Consider the following 17,162-nt stretch of genomic DNA (forward strand, 5'->3'; position numbering starts at 1 on the left):
ATCTCTTTGTACATGTTATGCCCCAAAATGTAGATTTATCATTACTTTTATGCATTTGCTTTTTTGCACCTGTAGGAAATAAGAAGTGTAGTTACATAACAAACAATATGCTACAATAGTACTGGCATTTTTAATTACCAAAGGGCTTGTTTTTTGTTTTTTGTTTTTTATTTTTTTATTAATTAACGGAAAAAAAGAAATTAACCCAACATTTAGAAATCATACCATTCTACTTATGCAATCAGTAATTCTTAACATCATCACATAGATGCATGATCATCATTTCTTAGTACATTTGCATCGGTTTAGAAGAACTAGCAGCAACACAACAGAAAATGATATAGAATGTTAATATAGAGAAAAAAATAAAGTAATAATAATAGTAAAAAAAAAAAACCTATAGCTCAGATGCAGCTTCATTCAGTGTTTTAACATGATTACTTTATAATTAGGTATTATTGTGCTGTCCATTTTTGAGTTTTTGTATCTAGTCCTGCTGCACAGTCTGTATCCCTTCAGCTCAAAGGGCTTGCTTTTACCATGGGTCTTTATTTCTTTATGCTTTGAACCACTGGTCTAGTGTCTGTTTCTTTCAGCCGGAAGAATTCCCTTTAGCGTTTCTTGAAGTGGTGATGAACTCCCTCAGTTTTTGTTTATCTGAGAATGTCTTACTTGCTCCCTAATTTTTGAAAGAAAATCTCCCTGGTTATCAAATTCTTGGCTGGATGCAGCTGACATGATCATGATTTAATTCTGTGAAATGTCCTCATCGCAACAGACAGGCCAGCACTTGCCCAACCAGACAAACAGGTGGCACCACTTGGCCAAGTTGACGCATGAACCTAACCATGACAATCAGTAATTTTAAAATGTCTGAATTCTTAGATTTTGAATTGATACCAATTTATACTTTGATTTTTAAATGTATTTTTCAATTTAACCTTTGAAATGTAGGAAAAGATACATCTATTAATTTTATAGAATATAAGCTTAAAATATTTAATAATTTAAAGTATTTGAGTCCTAAAAATTAAAAAAAAGGGGGGGGGGAAGAGATTGGAAATCATTCCAATGATATATTATGCAGCATATCATAGTGCATAAGAGCCAAACTGCTTGGCTTTGAGTCCCACCTCCCACTTAGCAGTTCTGGAATCCTGAGCCAATTACATAACATCTTCAGGCCTTGTTTAGTATAAAGAGTAAATAAATTAGCATTTGTAAATTGTAAAGTATTTAGCAAAGTGCCTGTCACATAATGAGTGCTTTAGAGTATTTATAAAAGAAAATAAGTTCTCATAAGAAAAAAAGCAAGTCAATCAAGTGTCGTGTTTATAAATGTAGGTTACTTCATTTGATGGAATGCTTTTCACCTTAAAGGCATTGTAGCATTTGGTTAAAAGCACAGCCTCTGAAGTCAGATTGCTCATGTCTGCATACCAGCTCTGCTACTTAGTGGCTGTTTTACTCTGTGCATCACTTTCTCATCTGTAAAATTGAGTATTACCTACTTCAGTAAGGTTGCTTTGAATAGTGAATATTTGTAGAACACTCAGAATAGTGCTTGGTTAACTACAGAATAACAAGTATATGAAAATAAATGAAAGGAAATGTTTGTAAACTAAATTTCCAACTGGATTATTTTATCTATTTTTTTTTTTACAATCACATAAGGAAGCATTTATTTGAGGTTTAACGTGAAATCATACAAATAAAATTTGTATAAACAAATCCACACTGAGGCATAACACAGATAGCAAAGGACAAAGTAAAAACAAAGAAAACTAAATGGCAGCTATATACAGTTGGACAGTTGTGTCTTGTACGCTAGAAAGTCTTTTACAAAATAATCATCTTAGATCAACAGAAGACCAATCTTCAACACCGTCCTGCAAGATGGGTTACTTTAGCATTTCCTCCTCTTTTCTCCAAGGTCCTCCTTTAGTATGGCTGGTAATTGTTTTGGTGATTGCCACCCCCACGCGATGCCTTGCCATATGTGCTCTGTTGGCCACTGTAGTCTGTATATCCCTGTCCATATCCATAGTTTCCATAGTTATACCCAGTATAATCATATCCGCCATAGCCACTATAGTTCTGATCACCACCATAGGCACTACTGTAATTTCCATATCCTTGATCATAATAGTTATTAAATCCTTGGTTCCAGTTTTGGCCCTGACCTCGTCCACGACCCCTAGTACCACCTCGTCCAGTAGCTGCAGCTCCTCTTCCTCCTTTCTGTTGTTGCTGTTGCTGCCTATATACCTCTTTGGGTTGTGCAACCTTAATTTCACACTTCCCAGAACCAATTTGATGATATCTGCTTTCTAGTAATTTTTTTACTGGCTCTTCATCTGTATACGTGATAAAACAAAATCCTCTTCTTTCATTTGTTTTTGTATCCATGGGAAGTTCAATATTTTCAATCTCTCCAAATGCTCCAAAATATTCTTTTATTTGCTCTTCAGAAGTATCTGGACTCAATCCACCCACAAAAACTTTTTTGGGGGATTCTTTCCCTTTTAAAGCCTTCACCCTTTTGGGGTCTATCAATTTGCCATCCAGTTTGTGTTCTTTCAGTTCCAAAACTTTATCAACACTAGCAGCATCCTTGAAAAGTACAAATCCAAATCCTCTTGATCTTCCAGTGACTGGATCTGTTTTAATTGTGCAGTCTACAACCTCTCCAAATGAGACAAATACTCAGTCAGATCTTTCTTGCTTGTATCCCAGCTCAAGCCTCCAATAAACATTTTATCAAAACAGTGACAGCTTGTTCTCCACACTGCATAACACAAAGTTTAAACGAAACCAGCAAAACATGGTAAAGGTTCTGCCCAGATTCTTTTTAGCTCAGACACCACTTCTTAAACGGATCCTTCCCAATTCAGTAACAACCTCTTCCTTCTCCGTCAACACAACCTTCCACCATAAATACTCAAGACAATACTTTCTGGAGACCTGAGTACCAATCTTCTACCGGTCCCCAAAGTAGAAGTTTCTTAAGCTTTCCCCAGGAAAACCGCGTGGAGCAGTAATGGAAACACAATGAAGAGCTTATCTGTTTTTTCCGCTAAGATGTAATTGTTGGATTAAATTTCTTCAGAGAAATTCCTATCCTGGGTTGTCAGCACTCTGTATATTAATCCCAAATGTAATTAATTCATTCTAAATATTTGATTTCAGGGAAATTTCAAATGGCTGCAATGTGTATTACTTAATAAACATTTTCTGTTTATTTTAGTTTGTTAATACTGCCAGAAATGCAGTATACCAGAAATGGGTTGGCTTTTATGAAGGTGATTTATTAAGTTACAAATTTACTGTTCTAAGGCCATTAAAATGTTCAAACTAAGGCATCCAGATAAAGATACCTTGACTCAAGAAAGGGCCAATGCAACGTGGGACAGAAATCCTAGAATGAGCTGAGACTCAGCATCAAGGGATTGAGAAAAACCCTAGAATGAGCTGAGACTCAGCAGGAACGGATTGAGATAAACTTCTCTACTGAAAGGGGGAAGAGTGAAATGAGACAAAGTGTCAATGGCTGAGAGATTCCGAACAGAGTCCAGAGGTTATCCTGGAGGTTATTCTTATACATTAAGTAGATATCACCGTGTTATTCAAGATGTAGTGGAGAAGCTGGAGGGAACTGCCTGAAAATGTAGAGCTGTATTCCAGTAGCCATGTTTCTTGATGATGATTGAATAATGATATAGCTTTCACAGTGTAACTGTGTGATTGTGAAAACCTTGTGTCTGATGCTCCTTTTATCTACCCTGACAACAGACGAGTAGAACATATGGAATAAAGATGAATAATAGGGGGAACAAATGTTGAAATAAATTTAGTTTGAAATGCTAGTGACCAATGAAAGGGAGGGATAAGGGGTGTGGTATGTATAATCTCTTTTTTTTTTTCTGTTTTTGTTTTGTTTCTTTTTCTGTTGTCTTTTTATTTCTTTTTCTGAACCGATGCAAATGTTCTAAGAAATTATTATGATGATGAATATGCAACTATGTGATGATATTGTGAATTACTGATTATATATGTAGAACAGAATGATCATATGGTAAGAGTGTTTTTGTTCGTTTGTTGTTAATTTTTTTTAATTTAATAAATTTTAAAAAATACTGACAAAGTTAAAAAAAAGAAAGGGCCAATGATGTTCAGGGTTTCTCTGTCAACCGGGGAGCACTTGGCTACGAAAATCTGCTAGGTTTCTCACCAGGCTTCTCCTTTCAAAAGGCTTCCCCAGGGGTATTTTCTTTCTGTTTCTCCAAATGTATCTCTCTGTGTCAGCTCTGAAGCTTTTTCCAAAATAGTTTCCTCTTAAAGACTCCAGTAAGCAACCCGCCTTGAATGGGTGGAGACACAGCTCCATTGAAACCACCTGATCAAAAGGTCCTATCCACAAATGGGTGGGTCACATCTTTGTGGAAACAACCTAATCAAAAAGATCCTACCCAATGATATTGAATCAGGATTAAAGAGCATGGCTTTTCTGGGTACGCAACAGCCTCATACTAAGCATACTATTAAAATATTCTCCCATACCAAAATTTTCAACATATAGTTGAATTTTGTTAATATTTCTAAAATGGAATGTATATGCCTTTTTAAAACACTCCGCCAATAAATAAAATTGGTCATTTCTTTAAAAAAATAAACTAAAACATAATGTCCTGGAATTCTAAAGAAAAGAAATATGAGCTAAAGACATGGAAGAGGCCACTTAGACTGTATGAGGTGGGATGAAAAGGATTTGGGGGTAGCATATTGTTCTCAGTAAAATTCTAAGTTTTTATGTCCTTTTTAAAATAAGATTTGAATATGCATATTCTGCTACTTGTTTGTTTTTTAAAAAAATGTATTTTACTTACAATGGTATCTTTCATTACATGTTCATGTCTGTTAGCAAGGGGAAAAAGCAGAATGTTTTTCCCCAAAGATTTCTTATATTAAATATTGACCCAACAATTTCTTTGTTACAGAACTTTGCCAGGGTTAAAATGCAGGTAACCATGTCACTGTCCTCCTTGGTGGGCACATCTCAGAATTTTAATGAAGAATTCTTAAGACGTTCTCTAAAGACTATATTGACATATGCTGAAGAAGATCTGGAATTGAGGGAAACAACATTTCCTGATCAGGTCAGAAATGCCACTTTCTAGATCATTAACTAAAATAGGATCGTAAATAGTTATTTTCCAGATTATTAAGTCAAAGTCTGGATTTTACTGGGTATATTTCTCTGTCAGTCTGCATATCATATGCCATAGATAGGACTGAATCATTTTCTTTCTTTCTTTTTTTTATATGAGCCACTCTTTCTTCTTGGGATAATTAATATCTTTGATGTTTAATTTGCATATTTGTAACAAATAGAACAGTAGATTTAGGCATCATTGACAAATAGCTTTATGATGAAATATTATTCCCACTTATTAATCAAACAGCGATTTACCTTAAAAAACTGAAGTTTCTACAGACTCCCTTTCAGTAAAATCGGAGACATAGGAGAGAATTTTCCTTTTGTGTTCTTTCCTTATATCCCTGTATTTTCTTATATCTCTATATTTTATTTCTACCTATAGTTCTGTTTCCATGCAAAAGAACTGAAAAGGAAAAAACATACATAATGTGCTGAGGCATTTATATAGTTTACCCACAATACCCCAACATACCTACGCTCTGTAGAACTATATCAATGTCATATTGTCTTTAAATCTCTAGATGCTTATTTAAAATTCCTCCGATCTAATTTAATAATTGTGAATGACTGACAGTTAAAGAACATTTTTCATATAATTCTCTGCTGCAGGTCCAAGATTTGGTTTTCAATCTCCATATGATCCTTTCTGATACTGTTAAAATGAAGGAACACCAGGAGGATCCTGAAATGTTGATTGATCTAATGTACAGGTAGCATTTGTTTGATTCATTTAAACCTTGTATAATGGGCTTAAGAAAACATTTTATGAAAAAATAGAATTATTTAAGTGATTTTCTAATGTTAGAATGAAAAGTCAAAATACACTTTTTTCAGATTGCTTTTCCAGATCCCCTGTGACACTTTTTTTTTTAAGAACTACACAAGAACAGTTCAGTATATTTACTACTTATCAAAACAAGAGGACGTAAAAAAAATAGTCATAGCATATATTTATCACCCCTGGCTTCCTGGGCCCATAGCTTCCTAAGAAGCCCATAGGACCCGTATTTTATATATAAAAATTAATCTTTTCAGGAGAAAATACGGTATATTCATGTATAATAACATTAATTTTCTTCATTTTAAATGTAGTTATGCCTAGAAAATAATGTTTTTAGGAGCACATTTTGAAAATCTGTGACTCCTGTTGTATCTAGAAGGTATAAATAAAATTTGAGAATTTTTCTTTGTCGTATGACTATCTCTTTTAATAATTTGAGGGCTCATTAAATGTACAAATAAAGCAATTTATCCTCTTTAAAGTAAAGATTATATAATGAAACTACCTTTTTAAAATCTCTTTTTCCTCAAGTATAAAATTTCTCTGTATTCTCATGATGAAACAGAAATTCTCATAGTTTTTCACTGACTGTTTCCTTAGTGGCGAGATTTTACTCTAGCAGGTCTCCTTTTAATTCTTTTTTTTTTCCCCAAAACTGATCCTTTCCCCATGGCTCCACAGTTATATCTGCAAGCATACAAAGACATTTTTATACCCCTCAAAAACTTGTCTTGATAGGTTTGTGTGCAATAACAGAAACGTTTTTAGGTAAACACTATATAAACTCCCTACCAGCTTGAAAAGCAAACTTAATTGAGAAGAATTTTTGTTCCAATTAGAATTGCCAAGGGCTACCAGACTTCTCCAGACCTTCGGTTGACCTGGTTACAGAATATGGCTGGCAAACACTCTGAACGAAGCAATCATGCTGAAGCTGCACAGTGTCTAGTCCATTCAGCAGCCCTTGTTGCTGAATATTTGAGCATGCTGGAAGACCGGAAATATCTTCCTGTGGGATGTGTAACCTTTCAGGTAGGAATGTGCCAGATATACATTAAGTATCCTTTTTTGGTACAGATTTTTCACTCACTAGTTTATAGATTCATTCTGTTTGGAAGGAAAGTGTAAAGACTTAGGTGATGCTTCACAAGTTGAATTAACATTTCAATACCATTAATAAAATTTGAAGGGTACTCCGTTACTTCTCTTTCCAGTTTCACACTCTGAATTATCAGTGCCATATATATTTCTCTGTCTTCACTGCTTTGTCCACTTATCCCTTCCACATTGCGACTTTCCCCATCACAGTTTCAGTATATCATGGATTGTGATAAGAAGTTATGTGGGGAGACTTCCGGAGAAGATGGCGGTTTAGTAAGACGCGCGGATCTTAGTTTCTTCTCTAGGACAGCTACTAGGGGAGTAGAAACGATACAGAACAGCGCCCAAAGCCACAACAGAGATAAAAAAGACAGCGTACCCCATCCTGGAACGGCTGGCTGGCTGACAGAAGCCACTCGGGTGAGATCGCCGAGGCGCGCAGACTTCACCGGGCAGGGCGGCAAGCAGCCGGAGTCACTCCCTTCCCCCTTCCCGGGCCGGCTGGGAGAATTGGAGAGGCGGTCCCCTGAAACCGCGGCGGCTGGCGCACACACCACGCGCGGCCCCCCGGACCAACTGAGAGAATTGGATCGGAAATCCCCAGGCCGCGGAGAACGGTGACGGGTTGGGGAGGCCCCTTCCAAACCCATGACTCCCCGGGAACATGTACTCTCCCGGGCGCGTTGCTGCCGCTGGCGCCCTCCCGCCACGCTTGTCGCCCCGGGCCGACTAGGAAATTCGGACGGGCGCTTTCCCGGGCTGCGGCGGCCAGCGACCCTCCCCGCGTTCGGACCCAGGGCCGCTCGCACTCTTCCAAGCCGCTTCGGCTAGCGAACCTCCCGGATGGCGAGAGTTTTCCAAAGTTAAAGGTCCCACAGCACCTGTTACTGGTGGGACCCGCAGACAAACGTGTGCCACGAGCACCACCTACTGGGCAGGATAAGAAAAACAGAACCCAGAGATTTCACAGAAAAATCTTCTAAACTTTTGGATCCAATACCCAGGGAAATCTGTCTAAATGCGCAGATGCCAACAGAAGATAACGGATCACGCTCAAATAATTGAAAATATGGCCCAGTCAAAGGAACAAACCAATAGTTCAAATGAGATACAGGAGCTGAGACAACTAATGCTGAATATACGAACAGAAATGGAAAACCTCTTCAAAAACGAAATCGATAAATTGAGGGAGGACATGAAGAAGACATGGGCTGAACATAAAGAAGAAATAGAAAAACTGAAAAAACAAATCACAGATCTTATGGAAGTGAAGGACAAAGTAGAAGAGATAGAAAAAACAATGGATACCTACAATGATAGATTAAAAGAGACAGAAGATAGAATTAGTGATTTGGAGGATGGAACATCTAAATCCCAAAAAAAACAGAAACTATCGGGAAACGAATGGAAAAATTTGAACAGGGTATCAGGGAACTCAAGGACAATATGAAGCGCACAAATATACGTGTTGTGGGTGTCCCGGAAGGAGAAGAGAAAGGAAAAGGAGGAGAAAAACTAATGGAAGAAATTTTCACTGAAAATTTCCCAACTCTTATGAAAGACCTAAAATTACAGATCCAAGAAGTACAGCACGCCCCAAAGAGATTAGACCCAAATAGGCGTTCTCCAAGACACTTACTAGTTAGAATGTCAGAGGTCAAAGAGAAAGAGAGGATCTTGAAAGCAGCAAGAGAAAAACAATCCATCACATACAAGGGAAAACCAATAAGACTATGTGTAGATTTCTCAGCAGAAACCATGGAGGCTAGAAGACAGTGGGATGATATATTTAAATTACTAAAAGAGAAAAACTGCCAACCAAGACTCCTATATCCAGCAAAATTGTCCTTCAAAAATGAGGGAGAAATTAAAACATTCTCAGACAAAAAGTCACTGAGAGAATTTGTGACCAAGAGACCAGCTCTGCAAGAAATACTAAAGGTAGCACTAGAGTCAGAACCGAAAAGACAGAAGAGAGAGGTATGGAGAAGAGTGTAGAAAGAAGGAAAGTCAGATATGATATATATAATACAAAAGGCAAAATGGTAGAGGAAAATATTATCCAAAGAGTAATAACACTAAATGTTAATGGGCTGAATTCCCCAATCAAAAGACATAGATTGGCAGAATGGATTAAAAAACAGGATCCTTCTATATGCTGTCTACAGGAAACACATCTTAGACCCAAAGATAAACATAGGTTGAAAGTGAAAGGTTGGGAAAAGATATTTCATGCAAATAACAACCAGAAAATAGCAGGAGTGGCTATACTAATATCCAACAAGTTAGACTTCAAATGTAAAACAGTTAAAAGAGACAAAGAAGGACACTATATACTAATAAAAGGAACAATTAAACAAGAACACATAACAATCATAAATATTTACGCACCGAACCAGAATGCCCCAAAATACGTGAGGAATACACTGCAAACACTGAAAAGGGAAATAGACACAAATACCATAATAGTTGGAGACTTCAATTCCCCACTCTCATCAATGGGCAGAACATCTAGACAGAGGATCAATAAAGAAATAGAGAATCTGAATATTACTATAAAGGAGCTAGACTTAACAGACATTTATAGGACATTACATCCCACAACAGCAGGATACACCTTTTTCTCAAGTGCTCATGGATCATTCTCAAAGATAGACCATATGCTGGGTCACAAAGCAAGTCTTAACAAATTTAAAAAGATTGAAATCATACACAACACTTTCTTGGATCATAAGGAATGAAGTTGGAAATCAATAATAGGCGGAATGCCAGAAAATTCACAAATATGTGGAGGCTCAACAACACACTCTTAAACAACGAGTGGGTCAAAGAAGAAATTGCTAGAGAAATTAGTAAATACCTCGAGGCGAATGAAAATGAAAACACAACATATCAAAACTTATGGGATGCAGCAAAGGCAGTGCTAAGAGGGAAATTTATTGCCCAAAATGCCTATATCAGAAAAGAAGAAAAGGCAAAAATGCAGGAATTAACTGTTCACTTGGAAGAACTGGAGAAAGAACAGCAAACTAATCCCAAAGCAAGCAAAAGGAAAGAAATAACAAAGATTAGAGCAGAAATAAATGAAATTGAAAACATGAAAACAATAGAGAAAATCAACAAGACCAGAAGTTGCTTCTATGAGAAAATCAATTAAATTGATGGGCCCCTATCAAGATTGACAAAAAGAAGAAGAGAGAGGATGCAAATAAATAAGATCAGAAATGGAAGAGGAGACATAACTACTGACCTCACAGAAATAAAGGAGGTAATAACAGGATACTATGAACAACTTTACGCTAATAAATACAACAATTTAGATGAAATGGACGGGTTCCTGGAAAGGCATGAACAACCAACTTTGACTCAAGAAGACATAGATGTCTCAACAAACCAATCACAAGTAAAGAAATTGAATTAGTCATTCAAAATCTTCCTAAAAAGAAAAGTCCAGGACCAGATGGCTTCACATGTGAATTCTACCAAACGTTCCAGAAAGAATTAGTACCAATTCTCCTCAAACTCTTCAAAAAAATCGAAGTGGAGGGAAAACTACCTAATTCATTCTATGAAGCCAACATCACCCTCATACCAAAACCAGGCAAAGATATTACAAAAAAAGAAAACTACAGACCAATCTCTCTAATGAATATAGATGCAAAAATTCTCAATAAAATTCTAGCAAATCGTATCCAACAACACATTAAAAGAATTATACATCATGACCAAGTAGGATTCATCCCAGGTATGCAAGGATGGTTCAACATAAGAAAATCAATTAATGTAATACACCATATCAACAAATCAAAGCAGAAAAATCACATGATCATCTCAATTGATGCAGAGAAGGCATTTGACAAGATTCAACAACCTTTCCTGTTGAAAACACTTCAAAAGATAGGAATAAAAGAGAACTTCCTTAAAATGATAGAGGGAATATATGAAAAACCCACAGCTAATATCATCCTCAATGGGGAAAAATTGAAAACTTTCCCCCTAAGATCAGGAACAAGACAAGGATGTCCACTATCACCACTATTATTCAACATTGTGTTGGAGGTTCTAGCCAGAGCAATTAGACAAGAAAAAGAAATACAAGGCATCAAAATTGGAAAGGAAGAAATAAAACTCTCACTGTTTGCAGACGATATGATACTATACATCGAAAACCCGGAAAAATCCACAACAAAACTACTAGAGCTAATAAATGAGTACAGCAAAGTAGCAGGTTACAAGATCAACATTCAAAAATCTGTAGCATTTCTATACACTAGTAATGAACAAGCTGAGGCGGAAATCAAGAAACGAATCCCATTTACAATCGCAACTAAAAGAATAAAATACCTAGGAATAAATTTAACTAAAGAGACAAAAAACCTATATAAAGAAAACTACAGAAAACTGTTAAAAGAAATCACAGAAGACCTAAATAGATGGAAGGGCATACCGTGTTCATGGATTGGAGGACTAAATATAGTTAAGATGTCAATCCTACCTAAATTGATTTACAGATTCAATGCAATACCAATCAAAATCCCAACAACTTATTTTTCAGAAATAGAAAAACCAATAAGCAAATTTATCTGGAAGGGCAGGGTGCCCCGAATTGCTAAAAACATCTTGAGGGAAAAAAACAAAGCTGGAGGTCTAGCGATGCCGGACTTTAAGGCATATTATGAAGCCACAGTGGTCAAAACAGCATGGTATTGGCATAAAGATAGATATATCGACCAATGGAATCTAATAGAGTGCTCAGATATAGACCCTCTCATCTATGGACATTTGATCTTTGATAAGGCAGTCCAGCCAACTCACCTGGGACAGAACAGTCTCTTCAATAAATGGTGCCTAGAGAACTGGATATCCATATGCAAAAGAATGAAAGAAGACCCATCTCTCACACCCTATACAAAAGTTAACTCAAAATGGATCAAAGATCTAAACATTAGGTCTAAGACCATAAAACAGTTAGAGGAAAATGTTGGGAGATATCTTATGGATCTTACTACTGGAGGCGGTTTTATGGACCTTACACCTAAAGCAAGAACACTGAAGAAGGAAATAAATAAATGGGAGCTCCTCAAAATTAAACACTTTTGTGCATCAAAGAACTTCATCAAGAAAGTAGAAAGACAGCCTACACAATGGGAGACAATATTTGGAAATGATATATCAGATAAAGGTCTAGTATCCAGAATTTATAAAGAGATTGTTCATCTCAACAACAAAAAGACAGCCAACCCAATTACAAAATGGGAAAAAGACTTGAACAGACACCTATCAGAAGAGGAAATACAAATGACCAAAAGGCACATGAAGAGATGCTCAATGTCCCTGGCCATTAGAGAAATGCAAATCAAAACCACAATGAGATATCATCTCACACCCACCAGAATGGCCATTATCAACAAAACAGAAAATGACAAGTGCTGGAGAGGATGCGGAGAAAGAGGCACACTTATCCACTGTTGGTGGGAATGTCAAATGGTGCAACCACTGTGGAAGGCAGTTTGGCGGTTCCTCAAAAAGCTGAATATAGAATTGCCATACGACCCAGCAATACCATTGCTGGGAATCTACTCAGAGGACTTAAGGGCAAAGACACAAACGGACATTTGCACACCAATGTTTATAGCAGCGTTATTTACAATTGCAAAGAGATGGAAACAGCCGAAATCTCCATCAACAGAAGAGTGGCTAAACAAACTGTGGTATATACATACGATGGAATACTATGCAGCTTTAAGACAGGATAAACTTATGAAGCATGTAATAACATGGATGGACCTAGAGAACATTATGCTGAGTGAGTCTAGCCAAAAACTAAAGGACAAATACTGTATGGTCCCAGTGATGTGAACAGATATTCGAGAATAAATTTGGAATATGTCATTGGTAACAGAGTCCAGCAGGAGGTAGAAACAGGGTAAGATAATGGGCAATTGGAGTTGAAGGGATACAGACTGTACAACAGGACTAGATACAAAAACTCAAAAATGGATAGCACAATAATACCTAATTGTAAAGTAATTTTGTTAAAACACTGAATGAAGCTGCATCTTAGCTATAGGTTTTTGTTTTGTTTTGTTTTGTTTTGTTTTGATTTTACTATTATTACTTTTATTTTTGTCTCTATATTAACATTCTATATCTTTTTCGGTTATGTTGCTAGCTCTTCTAAACCGATGCAAATGTACTAAGAAATGATGATCATGCATCTATGTGATGAGGTTAAGAATTATTGATTGCATATGTAGAATGGTATGATTTCTAAATGTTGGGTTAATTTCTTTTTTTCCGTTAATTAAAACAAAAAAAAAAGAGAGAGAAGGGGTAATTGGAGCTGAAGGGATACAGACTGTACAATGGGACTGGATATAAAAACTCAGAAATGGACAGCACAATACTACCCAATTGTAATGCAATTATGTTAAAACACTGAATGAAGCTGCATGTGAGGTATAGGTTTTTTGTTTTTGTTTTTTTTTTCTTTCTATTATTGTTTTAATTCTTATTCTGTTGTCTTTTTATTTCTTTTTCTAAATCGATGCAAATGTACTAAGAAATGATGAATATGCAACTATGTGATGTTATTAAGAATTACTGATTGTACATGTAGAATGGAATGATTTCTAATTGTTTTGTTAATTTTTTTTTAATTAATAATAAAAAAAAAGATGCAATGGAGAAACTGGAGGGAACAGCCTGAAAATGTAAAAAAAAAAAAAAAGTTATGTGGGAATTTTAAGGGAATTTTGCAGAAACTGCAGATGATACATGAAGACCAGCAGATGGTACAAGGCTAGATATGTAGAGATAGCTTAAAAAGTTTAGTAACTCATAAATGCATAAAATTTATGTAGTGTTCTGTGCAATATTACTTGTACAATATTTATTTTACTGCTTAATAACATAGATGAAAACTACACATTTTTTTTCTTAAAACTAAATCTGTAGTGAAATGTACTGCGGTCCTATGCACCAGTATGCATGGGGATACCAAACATGTTTATTGCAGTCTCTCATGTGACATCTCACAGTGATCTAGCAGTGATCTTTGCATTTCAAGTTTCTCATATTTTGTGTCATTTATGTGCCACAAACTCTATTAAAAATCATGGGTCCCGAGCATTGTGTTCCTAGTGGTTCAAAAAATGATCCCAAGAAACAGGACAGTGATAAACTTGAAAAAAAAAAGCAGAATTATTAGATATGCTTCATTCAGGGAAAACGGCTGCTGCAGTTGGGCATTACAGCATTGATGACTCCACCATAAGGCATATCAAGAAAAAAGGAGGGCAGGCCATGTTGGCTCAGTGGCAGAGTTCTCGCCTGTCATGCTGGAGACCTAGGTTCGGTTCCCAGTGCCTGCCCAGGCAACAAAAAGAACAAAGAAGGAAATCCGTGAAGCCTTTGCTGCAGCTACACCAGCAACTGCAAAGCATTTGCTTAAACCACAAGATCTGCGTCTCTCAAGTAGAAAATGCAGCATTCTTTTGGGTGCAAGGTTGTTATTAAAAAAAAAAAAAGAGAGACACTCTAATAGACTCTGGCATCATACAAGAAAAGTGTAAGTCCTTATATGATTTTCTAAAAGAAGATGAAGGTGAAGGGTCTGCCCGTATGGATTTTCAGGCCTCAGAGACTGGTTTGAAATTTCAAGTAAAAAGTTTAGCCTTTGCAATGTGAAAGTAACAGGAGGGGTTGCATCTGCCAATCAAGAAGCAGCTAGGAAGTTTCCTGAATCCCTGAAAAACAATTTGTAACGCAGATTTTCTAGATCGCAGGCGCACCGCATCCCTAACCGCCGTGTTGTGGAAGGGATAACTTAATCAATTATGGATTTTATAACATCTGTAAAATGGTATTATACTCCAAATACTGAGAATAAGAATACAGTGGAAATTCTTAATTGACTTTCACTTACACACCAAATAAACCCATGTCGTCCATTCCGTATATAAAATATACTAACACCATGACTCACAGATGATAGATTACTTCCTTAGTAATGTTACATATCTCTGATCTCACTAGGGTAAGTTATGTTTCTCTAAAATCTGTTAATACCAGGCTCGGGAAATTACAAAATGTAGTTAACTCTAATGACAACTGATGAATTGTGAGTATAGAAAGAAAGTGAATTCTTCTTTCACTGAAAACTGACTTGAATGTTTTGCAAAGATTCAATAAAGGTGAGTCTTCAGAACAATAGCTGTTATACCAGTTTGGGGCAAAGCAAATATAAAAGATTGGGGAAAATATTTAAAATCTAGGAGAATTTAACAGTTTTTAAGTTCAGGTTTTTACTAGAGACCTGTACACAAAGAAGAAGCCTTGGACTCCCTTCAAAACTTGACAAATGACTGTACATCAAGTGAATATATTTAGGTTAAAATATATAAGGTATGTATATATTATGTCTTTTAGAAATAATGGCTAATCCCAATCTCACTGGGTAAGAGGATTTTACTATACCTGATTTTTTATATTAGTTCAGTGAATAATGTTAGACAAGACAAAAGACCATTTTCAAATCTTAATTTCCCTCATAGATTGAGAAGTATAATTAAAAAATTTTTAAACTATTTAAATTTCCTCAGATACTAGGTTATATCACTGTTTTCTCTAACCTATGATTTTTCTTAATTTTCTTTCTCACAACTTTTTATTAATGTAAAAGGTATCAAGTAATAGTGTTGCCAGTTTATTGTCTTCCTTGAAATGCAGAAAGTTTTTGGAGATTTGTCTTTTATATTTACTTCAGCTGGGCTTTTTTTTTTTAAACTGAAACTAATAATCATATTTCATCTTTAATTACTTCCTCACACACATACTAAGAAATTAATTCCATTTCACAAACCTTTCTCTTTTTCCACCAGAATATTTCATCCAATGTTTTGGAAGAATCTGCAGTCTCAGATGATGTGGTATCTCCAGATGAAGAAGGTATCTGCTCTGGAAAGTACTTTACTGAGTCAGGACTTGTGGGATTACTCGAACAAGCAGCTGCTTCTTTCTCAATGGTAGATGACTCTTGTTAATTCTCTTTCCACAATTTTGTACCTCTGAATCATCAGTGGCATGTATTTTTATTCTGTGTGTCTTCTGACCCTGCTATTCCATTAAGATACTTTCCTCCAAGTACTTTAAGAACTATCTAGGAATAGATTTTCTAGTTCATCATTTCTTACTCCATTTTTATCTTAATAGTCTATCAACTTCCTGCAAATGGTTCTCATTTGCTTGTTTATGAACCAGCACTTATCCACAGCACATATTTTTTTGGCTTATAAAACATTTACCAGTAAATATTTTCTAAAGCCTTAAAATTAAAATAGAGTGAAACAAAAACCTCCACATGATTTAGGTTTAGGTTTGGGTATACAAACATGGCTCTAGAAATAGAGCTTATCCATTGGATGAAAGGGAAAATATTCTTTTGAGTGTGTTGGTCTTTGCTCTGGTGCCCAGAATAATTATGGCCGCTCATCCCATTGGTCACACAGTTAAGCTTTATTAGGTAGATATTGGAATCCTGAAGCTTATTATCAACTACATCCTGGACCTTGCCTGACCTATCCTGACCTTCCTTGCCTGACCTATCCTACCGTGCTATATAACTCCACCCCTTTTTCCCTCTCATCAGTATGTGGTGGAACCTGGGCAGGATGTTTATTGGAGAAAGGAAAGATAGGTAGCAGAATCCCTGCCTCCTTCCTTGAACCATAGTGACAGGGTCACATACTTTCTCTTACTTCTATTCTGGGTGTTTATTTTTGCAGCACTAGAGTTTAGGAGACAGATTTATATTAGGATAAGAGGGAAGCTTAAGGAAAGTATGCACTGCTGCCTTCCTTCTCCATTGTGTTTCTGTTGGGAATTGGTTTTTTACTTCCCCCCTGACTTTACCCCTGCCCTGCAATATATTGGTTAAGGGCAAACTTTAGAAGTCAGACAAAGTTCATATCCTGGCTTTGCTACAGTACTAACTTTATCACTTGAGGTACAAGTTATTCAAGATATTGGCACTTCCCTTTACTCATCTTTTAAATGCATATA

The 17,162-nt window shown here is 36.2% G+C and overlaps 1 protein-coding gene and 1 pseudogene across 6 annotated transcripts in view; one reads left to right on the forward strand and one right to left on the reverse strand.

The window, feature by feature from the left end:
• Positions 1–17,162, forward strand: part of DOCK7 (dedicator of cytokinesis 7) — a 444,028-nt gene that overhangs the window by 357,818 nt on the left and 69,048 nt on the right. For all 6 annotated transcript variants that reach the window (XM_077149435.1, XM_077149436.1, XM_077149437.1 and 3 more), the window contains 4 exons: positions 4,998–5,156; positions 5,828–5,928; positions 6,839–7,031; positions 15,983–16,126. In XM_077149435.1, the coding sequence (XP_077005550.1) occupies positions 4,998–5,156; positions 5,828–5,928; positions 6,839–7,031; positions 15,983–16,126 (597 nt within the window). The remainder of the gene's footprint in view (positions 1–4,997; positions 5,157–5,827; positions 5,929–6,838; positions 7,032–15,982; positions 16,127–17,162) is intronic.
• LOC143674117 (heterogeneous nuclear ribonucleoprotein D-like pseudogene) lies at positions 1,671–2,771 on the reverse strand (annotated as a pseudogene).

Source organism: Tamandua tetradactyla, chromosome 2 (assembly GCF_023851605.1).
Source record: "Tamandua tetradactyla isolate mTamTet1 chromosome 2, mTamTet1.pri, whole genome shotgun sequence".
Taxonomy (NCBI): Eukaryota; Metazoa; Chordata; class Mammalia; order Pilosa; family Myrmecophagidae; genus Tamandua; species Tamandua tetradactyla.